We start from the raw sequence: 13,398 nt of genomic DNA on the forward strand, positions 1-13,398 counted from the left end.
TAGTCAAGTATCCAAAGAGTTCAACAGCTTGAAACTAAAACCTATTTTTCAATATTTTAGCTCATTTTACTTTCCTTGCCCTATTAGTAAGGAAAGTATTGCTTTTCGAAAAAAATTAAGGTACCCGAATTTCCATACGTTTCAATGCCCCTGAGTCCAAAAAAGTGGTTTTTGGGTATTGATCTGTGTGTGTACACGATATCTCATCTCCCAATTAACGGAATGACTTGAAATTTGGAGCTTGAGTTCCTTACAATATAAGGATCCGACACGAACAATTTCAAGCAAATGCAATTCAAGATGGCAAAAATGTTGTGAAAAAGTTTTTTTGCGATTTTAACGAAAACGACTCCAACAACTTTGATCAAATTTATACCTAATATAATCATTGATAAGCTCTATCAACTGCCACAAGTCCCATATTTGTAAAAATTTCAGGAGCTTCGCCGCATCTATGCAAAGTTTGATTTTAGATTCCCAATTATCGTGCTTCAGATACAATTTACACAAAAAAATCAAGTGGAAAAGATCAAGCATGAAAATCTCTACAATTAATGTTCAGTAACATTTTCTCCTAAAATTGAAATAAGCACGGAATTCGAGAAAATGTGATTATTCAATTGCAAACTTTTGGCAACTGGCAACAGAATGAGAAGCTAAAGTTTTCTGTTCTGTTTCGCTTGCTCCACCACAACAATTCAGAAGGCAGAAGAGGTGGCAGTCATTGCGCATGCGCACAACTTTGGTCAACTACTCAGCCGGCTTCTCTGTTCTTTCCTCTTTGTGAAGTGTGAACTATTAAAAAACTGTTTTTAGCTTTTCAACAATTTTTTTCACCTACCCGTAATTTATTTTATACTGGTTTGAAACTACAATTTTTTTTACCAGCAATCAATACCGGCACCCATAATCTATTTTGAAAATTGAAAGGCAAATCTTTCATGAATATTCATCTTTTTTATCGTATCCTGAAGATTACCGTACCTATGCAAGATTAGGCAGTCGCGGATCCAGGGAAGGCGATCGAGACGATTGAGCCCCCCCCCCCCCAAAAAAAAACCTTTTCCAAGTAGAAACAAAGGTTGAGGGTGCAGAAATAAGTATCATGATCTTGGCATTTGAATGAACAAATCCAAAAATCTATTTACTATTGAAAAATGATTAATTTGATTAAAAACTTCAACAATTTTCTGGGTGTGGGGAGTCAAACAGGATGTGTCCCCCGAACAATCACCCCTATCAACTTTATATAGCTTAGAATCTTTTCTATATACTTAATCAAAACACATCGACTGCATATTTAATTCCTGGCCAAAATTTATTTAATACGGTAGTAAAGTCAAGTATTCAAAGAGTTCAAACTTCAACAGCTTGAAACTAAAACCTATTTTTCAATATTTTAGCTCATTTTTCTTATGAGCTTAATGACTTAAATCGGAATAAGATTTGTGGTGTGCTGAAGACATGCTTTCAAGATTCGAGTAGCATTATTTCGACGTTTTCATTGGAGAAAGTTTCTTTTATCTAAACTCGGGAAAATCTCTTGTATGGGGGTTGGGTAATGAAGTATGGACAATATTGATAGCAGTTGCACACTCATTTCTAAACGAAGCTCAAATGTAATTTTCTTCTAGTGTGTACCTTTAATGTTACCATTTTAATAATATTGAATAGGAAAAAATTGTAATTTTCTTTTAATTTTTCATCCCACTGACCACCTATGAAAGGGGTATAAGGATTTGTCAATTATAATCCAAGTGTCGTCAATATTTGCATTCCATAATGCAAAAAGAATTCCTCACTGGAATAAGGAAAAACCTGCAACAACTCCTCCCTCACCTTTTAATTCTAAACTTTTCACCTGTAAGAGCCTTAACGCGTGTTGGCAATGAATTATACAAGAAGGGATAACCTTGCCTTATTTACCATGGAGAAAACTTGGTAGATGAAAATTTTCAAAGGCAGACCTACCCTGGCCTCCTCATTTCGTTGCATGTAAATGTGGAGTGGCCTCCTCGGTAATCTGCCCTGCCACCTTTTGTAACTATTTTTACCTAAACGCACTTGAATAATTGCAAGTATTTTGTGTAATTTTTACACATTAAAATGTTTCCCTCTATAAAAATGACAACATCAGAGATAAACACTACAAGAAACAAGATAAGTGTGTAACTGCTATTTCAAATTAACCATATACTTGATTTTCCAACTCTACGTAGGCGATTCGAATTATGGTGGCTATTAAAGGTAGGCGCACACAGATCGTCATCGGACGGACGGCACGCATCGGACGATTAGATTTGATGCATTGCTTTCAATTGGAGTGCGCATACATATCCGTATAGGTATGCGCACTCCAATTGAAAACAATGCATCAAATCTAATCGTCCGATGTAATTCCTCTGACAGAACGGAGGAGACCACCGGATTCTTCAATAATCCTGCATCACTGTGGAAGCACCAACAACCCGTGTGATTGCCCTTCAATTCAACAAGTCAATGAAATAAAATATTTAGGAACAATAGTGGACAACAAATTCAAATGGGACAAGCACATTAATCTATCAATTACCCGGATCAGGAAGCTTCTCTACAAATTCTATCAACTCCGTAAAATCGTCAACTATGAGACATTAAAAACTGTTTATTTTTCTTTAGTGCAATCAATTTTAAGATACGTCATAATTATCTGGGGAGATACGAATTTTATACATGTTGAACCTCTCTATAAACTTCAAAAACGAATACTAAAAATAATAGGCCTCAAGGAGAATCAATTCCCCACGAACATTCTTTTCAAGGACAGTAAAGTACTGAGTGTAAGACAACTCTACATCCAGGCTATCATCACGCGAATGAGGAGAAACAACGAACACATAAGACTGGCAGATCATAACCATTAAACAAGGCAGAGAAACTATTGAAGCATTCAATAGTACCAAGGATGAACACTACATTTGGGCAAAGAAACTACATATATTTGGGACCAAAAATTTACAATTCAATACCAAGTTACATTAGGGCAGAATTCAATAGACATAGGTTCAAGAAAAGTTTATTTTCCTGGTTGGTTGATATTGGGGTGGAAAATTTAGTTAGGCTGTAAATATTTAAACTATTTATTCTTCATTCTTCTCTTTACTGTTTTTCATTTTTCTAAAATAACCTTTCTTATTATTATCCTTAGTAGAATATTAATATTTATCTACTAATTTCATAATTTTGTTTGTATTATAAATTTTTACTAATTTTATTATAAAAAACTTTAATCCTATATCAGTGAATGAAGTTTGTAAATAGTAATTATAACACGCAATAAGCAACTAATTACTTATACCCCAACACATATAATTTATAGTGGGGTATATATTTATTCATTGAAGTTATCATTTATTCATTGTTGAAACACCGCTGATTTATGTAGTTGCATTACAATACTATATTATCAATATTCTAATGTTCCATTCAATCTTCATTGTAATTAATAAGTTTTCATAATATGTGAAATTTGTTGCATAATTAGATGTTGTACTGTAATTTATTGTAGATTCGTGTATAGACCGGAATGTATTGTGACTTACTTGAATAAATTTGAATTTGAATTGGATGACGATCTGTGTGCGCCTACCTTTATACCACATCATTTTTAAATACAGTAATTTTTATAATCCCTTTCGTAATGTTCTACAACCTAGAACTTTGTCATTGTCCATGTAATTTTTCTTCAGCTGCAACGCATACATTGCTTATTTTAATAAGACTAGATATTGTTGTTTAGAAGAATATTGAACGAAATTAGCAAAACATGTTTACATGGATCAATTACACATTTAATCTCGAGTTACTGATACAGTACAAAGTTACGACAGTGCTGAAAATATCAGGCAATAGTTTATATTGAAACAAGATTAGGAACTATATCAATAATAAACTCACCGGAATAACTAGACAAATATTTAATGCTACTCCATCAATTATATGATAAAAATTCAATTCGCTCATTAATATAATCATTCTAAAGAAACTTCAGCTATGGGGGACATTGATGCATTTACAAATAGCACCACAAAGGACCATGGATATTTTATTATAGAATAATTATACTTCAACACTTCACTTGAAAACATGAACCTACTTGAAAATCAAGTTTATTAAATTCAAATTATGGCACAAACCCTAAAATAATTTGAAATGGGAAAACTTCAATCAACTCATTGATATTCATACCATTTAATTTATGATCTAATACCATAGCTATGAAATATTGTGCTAACACATAATGGTCAAATATTCTCCCTTCTAGGTATCCATTATAGTACAATTATCTCTATCCTCTTACTCACTAATATTAGTATAAAATACATTCAACATTCAAAGAAAACACAAAGCTCTCTCGAAATTTGGGAAAATTCACTGGGAAGAACGAATTTGAATCTAGTCCTACTTTGATTTAATAACAAAGTTTTGACGTTTATTCAAATTTTGAAACAATTTGTATTGAAAGCCATTAATCATTGGAAGAGATATTGTTTTTTCTACATTAAATGTGAAAATCAATGAATTGGGGTTACATATAGGTGCCTCTGGAAAGTATGTGCTTACTACAGCTAAACTAAATCTAGAAGAAATATTTCAGAGTTTGAATAATGATAATTGCATTTCAAGTACAGTTCATAGAAAATAATTCCTGGGAATTTTAAAAATATTGTTGTGCTTAAAATATCACCAACAGGTAGCGGAAACACACATAAACTAAAAGCCTAGTGCTGGAAGAGCTGCTCGAAATTGATGAAATAGATCATAATAATAGACAAGGAAGACAAATATTTTCCACTCTCTCTATTGCAACTGTTTTTACAGTCAAGACAAAAAGCTGCTAAGAAATAGGTAAATGTTGAATAGATCAAAGAAAAGATCAAATGATTTAAAATATAAATTAATGTTATTAGAATAGTGAAAATACATTTATTAGCTGAAAGAGGGTCAATTTTATACCTTCAAACAATAGGATGAGAGATTTGCATTTATTTACATTTCCTCCTACAATAAATATTGAAAACGATATACAACATTCATTATTAGAAATTACACTTAAAAAATTTCAATTGATATTAAAAACACCAGAACAATAATAATTTAATCGAGAAAATTGAACAATGAAAACAGACATTCCTAAGAGAAGAAATATTGTTAATATGCACCAAATTCATAATTGGCGCTAAAATATATAAAAATGTCCCGATTCAACTTTATAAAATTTAGCTTGTCTTTCAACAAAAATATTATATAACATTATAAAAATTCATTACAACTACTCTCTATTACATCAAAAGCTCTACACATGATAAATTCAATACCCATAATAAAAAAATATTTTTACAATTGCTTTTACACTAGGAAGTATGAAAATAATTTCAGTGAGAATAAGAATTAAGTACAAATACTAAATTGAACGTGTGCACTAAATGCAATATAACGTAAAAGATTCACTAAAGTAAGCTTAAAGTATCCTTGTCAGTCTAATAAATTATCATTTGATTTGAAAAATCACTTTAAAATACAAATTATCAGTTCAATCTTTATTGCTGAAAGAAAAATATTACTTTTTGAGATTCTAGTTGTAGATATGACTGACAAGAAAAGAAAAATTGCTGATAAATGAATTACTCATAAGGAGAAATATAATATAATAAAATTCTGCAGAAAACATAAGTAAACAAGGAATTATTAACTAAAATGATCTCATTTGGTCAAGCCAGTTTTGGTTTAATGCTCGAAAATTATTCATAAATCAATTATATGTGCGCTAATTTTAATAGAACCATAAATATGCTTGAGTTTGCCAAACATTTAAATGAACACTTGACAATCTTGGATATTAGATGCATGTTGAAACTATGCAATACACATGTAGAACTACATACAATGCCCTCTGGAATTGAGGTTTCGATTACAGCAATACTTGTATGAAACAGCGTCACGTTGGGATTCAATAACATGATTCAATGTCATTATTAAATGAGGTTTCCTATCAAATACTAAAGAATAATCAAGTTTCATGCTTTGAGTCCAGATCGTGCAATATTTTAAAGCTCAAAAATTTGGAAGAATATATTTCTTCCAACACATACATATTTCTCCAACAGTGATAAATTAATAAGGACAAAACATTCGATGAGATCTAATGACAACCATTTGAACATATTATTCTAGTGAATTTCAAGTAATAGATCAGTAATTAATCCATGTTAATAGCATGAAGTTGAAAACTATTCAGTTCTCTTCAATTCTTCTGAATCTCTACAGTTATTATTGATCGTGAGGAATTCAATAGCAATATAAAACAAATCTAATCATTGTTGGAGTGCTGATTTCTTCCCACAATATTAATTTAGAGAAACTGTATGGAAACTCATCGAGATGTAACTAAAAAATTGATTGTTTGAAATTGTATTTATGAAGAACGGATTTCTTCAATTTTCCGACAACTTGACGAATAATGTTGAATACATTCAAAGTGAAATATAATAGAATAAGAAACAAATAATGAAGTCGATCTAGACTGATTATTCTTAAAATGTAAGTTTATCAACAGCATAAAGAAAAATCTTACAAGCTGCTGTGAACAATGAGCTATTACAATACAGTAATCTAAGCTATTTTAATAGAAACAAACACATAATATGTTGTGTGTCTCACATACTTTAATCAACTCCAAACAATACTGATTCAAAACAGAAAAGTCAATACATATATAGGACTAGAAGCAATTTCAATTTGAGAAATTGATTCGATATAAAATGAGAAGATGAACATAGAATCTAATAAATTGAGAACATTGAACAGCTTACACTACTGAACATCTATCTATAGTTGACAACATCGATCGACAACGTCAAATTATTATAAATTTAATATACAGTGGACACATTTCTTCAAGAAATTATACACATTTATGATCACTCATATCTAGGATAAAAGATATTGAGAACTCTATCATAAACCAAGTCTAGGTTGAATTTTATAAAAAAGTGAAGCCTCTTAATTTGAGAAATTTAATTAAATAGGTTTGATAGAGTAAATTATTATAAACCAAGTCTAGCTTGAATTTTATAAAAAAGTGAAGCCTCTTAATTTGAGAAATAAAATTACATAGGATTGATAGAATAAATTATTAACTTCCTGGAAGCAGTGATTTTTAATACTGTAACGCAAAGCTGCATAAACAAATTATTTGACACCGGTAGTCTCCTGCTATAATGAGTTAAATTCTTAAAATTGCAGAAAATCTGTTAATTCAAACAAATTTCAAAGTATTTTGATTCTGAATTTGAGATCAGTGAAACTAAATCTATTTAATGTAATTTAAATATAATATCGACTTAAATTAATACCATGCTGAAGACGCTTGTACGAATTTGAAGACGGAAACACATTTCCTGAAATAATGCTGAATATTACTTTTCAATACTAATAACTGCCACATTCAAGAAGTAGATTCTTAATGTAGTGGGGTTTCCTCTAAAATAAAAGTATTAATATATTATCTGTGTTGTCTAATTGATCTTAGGCCAACAGCTTGAATTCTTAGCTTTCGAAATAATACCCTGTTAATTAAAAGAATGTTCCACTGTACATCTGACAAATATAGAGAATACATAGATGATTTGATTCACTTGGAATGAAATACAGAAATACAGAGGCGGCAACTCCAGGATCCCTCGGGGGGAGAGGAGAGCGGAGGAGCCAAGCAGTACATGTGATAGCCCCTGTCGCAATCGTCACAGAACAGAAGTTGGTCCTGTCAAATTACAACACAAACATTCATAAGTTACAATAAACATTCATCAGCAAGATATAAGCTATTTATTACATAAAATATATTGAATGAAAAAGATTAAGAAATTGTCAAAAAACACAGATTTATTGATACTTAGAAAGACCGTCGCTGTGAAGGCATAGTGGGGAGAGACAGAGAAGAAGAAGAAGAAGAAGAAGAAGAAGAAGAAGAAGAGGAAGAAGAAGAAGAAGAAGAAGAAGAAGAAGAAGAAGAAGAAGAAGAAGAAGAAAGACCGTTCTCGGTTATTACACCATTGTCAATCTCTGATAAAGTCGCAAATTTACGACGAAACAGTTTTTCAGAGATTGACAATGGTGTAATAACCGAGACCGGTCTTTCTAAGTACTATCAATAAATCTGTGGTTTTTTGACAATATCTTAGTCTGATAAACAATCGCAAATTTACGACGAAACAGTTTATCAGAGATTGACAATGGTGTAATAACCGATACCGGTCTTTCTAGGTATCAATAAATCTGTGGTTTTTTGACAATTTCTTAGTCTTTTTCATTCAATATGAATAATTACCACAATATCAACTTCTCAGCTACACAAAAAAAAACATAAAATTTACAATGAACGCATAGTAATTATGAGAGAAATATTATTAGGCCTGTTAAGAGACTGATAGTAAGATGTACAAATACAGACCATGTGCCCCAGACCACAACATTCTGAGAAAGAACCAGTTGCACAAAAGTATGTTAAATTATAACGATGATTAAATGACATCTAAATTTAATGACGTCACCGTTAAATACAACGAGAATCAATCAGAGAAGAGGAAAAAATGTGTTATTGATGCTGTATTTTTCCAACAAATATTGAAATATCGATGAAGCAATGGATTTTAGGAGCTGACAGCGTTCTTTAAATAAACGAATAAAATCACATTAACGGGTGCCTAATCAACTACCACACTATTTATTAAGTACTAGAGATTGAAATTATAGGAAATTATAAAATTATATTAGCCTACTATCTTCAATAAACCAAGATGTGAGGAAACTTACATCATTGTCAGAGGTTCCACAAACGGAACAACATTTGCACTCTATGCATTGCCATCTGTATTTCCTCACAGATATTATCATGTTGGAAGTGAACTGCAAGCACGTCGGGTGACCTGCAAATGAAAATAATTAAGAATCATATAAAATAAAATAGAATATTCAGAAATACACTTATACAAAATTACCGGAGGATATTGACAAAAAGTTTCAAGATCTTGATAGAAATAGTAATTATCTGATCATAAGTGCGAACAACGTGATGAGGCTATTTATTTATGACAGTACAAAGGTAAAGAATACAGACAACATTGATTTCGGAGTGATACATGGTCTAATACAGGATTGGTCAGGGAGGTATGGATGATTTGAAATAACAGTTACACACTTATTTTTAAACGAAACTCAAAACTCATTTTTGAGTGTGTAACTTGGATGTTGCATTATAAAAATTGAAGAGGAATAAATTAAAAATCTGGTGTGGCGCATCTCAAGTCTACTATTCAAATATTTGAGCCAGCTGGTGACAGGGCAATAACGCTGGAGACACACATGAGGTCTGCTATCTCTTCATAGTGAATGATTTAATAAAATCAACAATAATTTGCAATTGAATAATCACATTTTCTCGAATTTAAAGCTTATTTTCAATTTTAGGTGAAAATGTTACTGAACATTGATTTTCATGCTCAATCTACTCCACTTGATTTTTTTTTATTCAATTGTATCTGAAGCCTGATAATTGGGAATCTATCTGCATTGATGGGGCGGAGCTCCTGAAATTTTTACAGATATGGGACTTGTGGCAGTTAGAGCTTATCGATGACTATTTTAGGTATGAATTTGATCAAAATCGTTGGAGCCGTTTCCGAGAAAATCACGAAAAACCCTGTTTTTGACAACATTTTCGCCATTGTAGCCGCCATCTTGAATTGCATTTGATCGAAATTGTTCGTGTCGGATCCTTATAGTGAAAGGACCTTAAGTTCCAAATTTCAAGTCATTCCGTTAATTGGGAGATGAGATTTCGTGTACACAGACGCACATACACTCATACACACACACACACACACACAGACCAATACCCAAAAACCAGTGTTTTGGACTCAGGGGACCTTGAAACGTATAGAAATTTAGAAATTGGGGTACCTTAATTTTTTTCGGAAAGCAATACTTTCCTTACCTATGGTAATAGGGCAAGGAAAGTAAAAACATTGATTATGTACGAAAAAACATCAGTTGAAGGCTTTCCATTTTTGTCCATACACTCCTGTAGACGTTGTGAGAAGTTGTCCATACTCCTCTGAATTATTGCACGTGGTACCGCTCGAATTTCTTGTGTTATTGTTCAATGGTTTGTGATTTGTTCATGCATACACGTGCTTTTACTACTACTACTTCTTGGCGCTACAGCTCATTCAGAGCCTTGATCTCCTTCAAAAAACCTCTCCATTCGTCTCTAACGCGCACCCTTACGTCTCCATCCCCTGACACCCAGCTTCCTAATGTCGTCCTCCACGTCCTCCAGACAACGCTTTCTCGGACGTCCTCTCAGGCCTCTCCCTCCTGGGTTGCTCCTGAAGACCCTTTTGAGTCACTAATCCTCTCAACGCCTCAGTACGAGCTTTTAGGTAGCGCCATAAATATAGTCACAAGGTGACAGGTCCGGTGACCGAGGAGGCCACTCCACATCTCCACGCAACGAAATGAGGCGTCCAGGGAAGGTCTGCCTTAGAAATTCCATAGCTGCTCTCGATGTATGGCATGTCACCCCATCTTGTTGAAACCATACAGTATTCACGTTGATACGTCGTCTTCTCAATTTGGCAGAAAAAATCACGCAGCATCGATAGGTAACGATCCGTATTTACAGTGACAGTTCGACCGTTTTCTCGAAAAAATTAAGGGCCTATGGGGCTACCTAAAAGCACGAGTATACATCAACAAACCACGAACCCTTGAAGCCCTGAGTGAAACAATAACACAAGAAATTCAAGCGGTACCACGTGTAATACTTCAGAGGAGTATGGACAACTTCTCACAACGTCTACAGGAGTGTATGGACAAAAATGGACAGCTTTTAACAAATGTTTTTTTCGTACATAATCAATGTTTTTCATTTTTTCCTCTTTAATTTTTACAATGGCAACATCCAAGGTACACACTAAAAAATTAAATTTTGAGTTTCGTTTAAAAATGAGTGTGAAACTGTTATTTTAAATCATACATACCTCCCTGCCCAACCTTGTAGATAGATTGTTTGCTTAACAGCCTAGAGTTTCAGGGTTCAAACCCACAAATGTTTTTCACCACACGTTTTTAACCAGGTAACTCCCGAGTTATCGGATAGGCACGTTAAACTATCGGTCCCACCTGAAGTATGACAGTCGTAAAGCCAATTGATGACTTGAAATGATATATTCAGGTGAGGTAGAATCTTCCAGCAAGGGAATCTCAGCATAGGAATATAATTAAATTTCAACATTGATTTCGAATACAATTCAATTGAAGTTGAAAATCAGATTATCAGATTAAGTTCATTTTTTTTAATAGCAATGATATATTATTTTCATACAGAAAATGACAACAAGGACTGACTCCAATATCATAGTATACAATGTCTATGTTCACTTTTTTGTTTAGGTCTTCTACTTATATGTACATAAAAATTAAAAATCAAATACCCTTTAAACAATCTATTTATTTCAAAATAAATAGTTGAAATGGTACTTTGATTTTTAATTTCTAAGACTAGTCAAGTCACTTCTTTAACCTAGAAGAATCTTGCATACAAAATACAAGATTCTTCTGGAATAAAGTGGGATTTAAAAGACATATATTCGAACTAAAGGCTAGTAAAGCTGATATCCAACTATAGTGAGGTCCACGTTATAATGGCAGTGGAGAAAGATAGGAGAAAAACGTTGCCGATCCTCAGTCTTGTCAATGCCTTCTATAGACGGTAGCTGATACAGGTTTATTGATGTAATATTAACGGTTCATTCTCGTTTAAAATAACCAACTATATTTTATCAAACAAGATATTTTATTTTTCAATAATGTCTTTATGAATTTTCACAATTAAGATGTAATATTTTGTTAATTGATTATTAAATCTACATTGTTATAAGACGATCTGCAACAGAGCAAAGCGAGAAAGAGATAGTGTTTCCGCTTTGTTGGATGATAGACAAGGATAGCAATACAATTTCTAATCAAACACTGCCATCATAACGTGGAATTCACTAAAGTTCATTTTATATATGAGTTACCTGAACGACCACAATCGGAGCAAGAGACAAGCTCTTCGGGTTGGCCAGATTTTTTGTTGATCTCAGCGTCACCGAGGCAGAAGTCACAATACGGAGAAGGAGCTGCCCTTTCCTTCTCATTCTGTTCCATTGTCAGCACTGGCATTGGCTCCTATCAAAATAAATAAATATAATATTAATACATCATGAATAAAATAAATACAATTACTTTGTCAAGCCGGCAACTTTCTGAAAGTAAACTGTCTTCAATTTCTTCAAGGTAATTTTGATCCCATTTAAGGTAGTTTACAATCAATACTTTATCTTTCATAATCTTCTATATATATAAAAGCGAAATGGCACTCACTCACTAACTCACTCACTCACTCACTCGCATAACTGAAAATCTACCAAACCAAAAACGTTCAAATTTGGTAGGTATGTTCAGTTGGCCCTTTAGAGGCGCACTAAGAAATCTTTTGGCAATATTTTAACTCTAAGGGTTTTTTTTAAGGGTTTAAAGTTCGTCTTTTAGCATGTATATTCTTCTTCTCCCAATCTCTTAATTATAATTGAAATTTCCATATCATATGTTACTATAGAACTATAATCTAGATAGAGTACCTCTTCGAAACAGTTGTTAACTGGCAACTAAATTAATAATTTTGTCAGGTTGGCATTAAGTTGAGTTGACTTTGTTAGGTTGGCACCAAGTTGAAGATTTAAATGCATTTATCGCGGAAAAATTGATTGGGCACTGCTACTTCAATCCTGGGAATATTATATTTCTAGCCGTCAGGCTCGCTTCGCTCGCCATATCCGTTTAGCCAGACGTTTAGTCTGGACCCCCGACTGGATTGTCCTAACATATCCTAGACGGATATGGCGAGCGAAGCGAGCCTGACGGCTAGTAACTAATATTTTTTATTGTAATATCTTTGTTATGACGAAAAAATCTGGTGTGGCGCTCTCACACAACTTTCCTTGCCGTTATGAAAATTGATCACCTGACGCTAATGCTCCCGCGCATCTCAAGTCTACTACTTTTCAAAGATCTGAGCCAGCTGGTGACAGGACAATTACGCTCGAAACACACGAGGTCTGCTATCTCTTCATAGTGAATGATTTAATAGAATCAACAGTTGACAACCGTTTGCAATTGAGATAATCACTTTTTCTCGAATTTCGAGCTTATTTCAATTTTAGGTAAAAATGTTAATGAACATTAATTGTAGAGATTTTCGTGCTCAATCTTTTCCACTCGAAATTTTTCGTTTAAATTGTATCTGAAGCCTGA

General features: G+C 33.0%; 1 protein-coding gene across 4 annotated transcripts in view; it reads right to left on the reverse strand.

Moving 5' to 3' along the window:
- Positions 1 to 3,808: 3,808 nt before the first annotated feature.
- LOC111063959 (protein O-linked-mannose beta-1,2-N-acetylglucosaminyltransferase 1) overlaps positions 3,809 to 13,398 on the reverse strand; it is a 76,275-nt gene continuing 66,685 nt past the window's right edge. For 3 of the 4 annotated variants that reach the window (XM_039425328.1, XM_039425327.1, XM_039425326.1), the window contains 3 exons: positions 12,123 to 12,273; positions 8,854 to 8,966; positions 3,942 to 7,801 (listed from right to left, as the gene is read on the reverse strand). In XM_039425328.1, coding sequence (XP_039281262.1) covers positions 7,673 to 7,801; positions 8,854 to 8,966; positions 12,123 to 12,273 — 393 coding nt within the window. In that variant the 3' untranslated portion in view covers positions 3,942 to 7,672. Of the gene's footprint in view, positions 7,802 to 8,853; positions 8,967 to 12,122; positions 12,274 to 13,398 lie in introns of all 4 variants that reach the window. The other variant, XM_039425325.1, reaches the window with a different exon arrangement.

Source organism: Nilaparvata lugens, chromosome 3 (assembly GCF_014356525.2).
Source record: "Nilaparvata lugens isolate BPH chromosome 3, ASM1435652v1, whole genome shotgun sequence".
Lineage (NCBI taxonomy): Eukaryota > Metazoa > Arthropoda > Insecta > Hemiptera > Delphacidae > Nilaparvata > Nilaparvata lugens.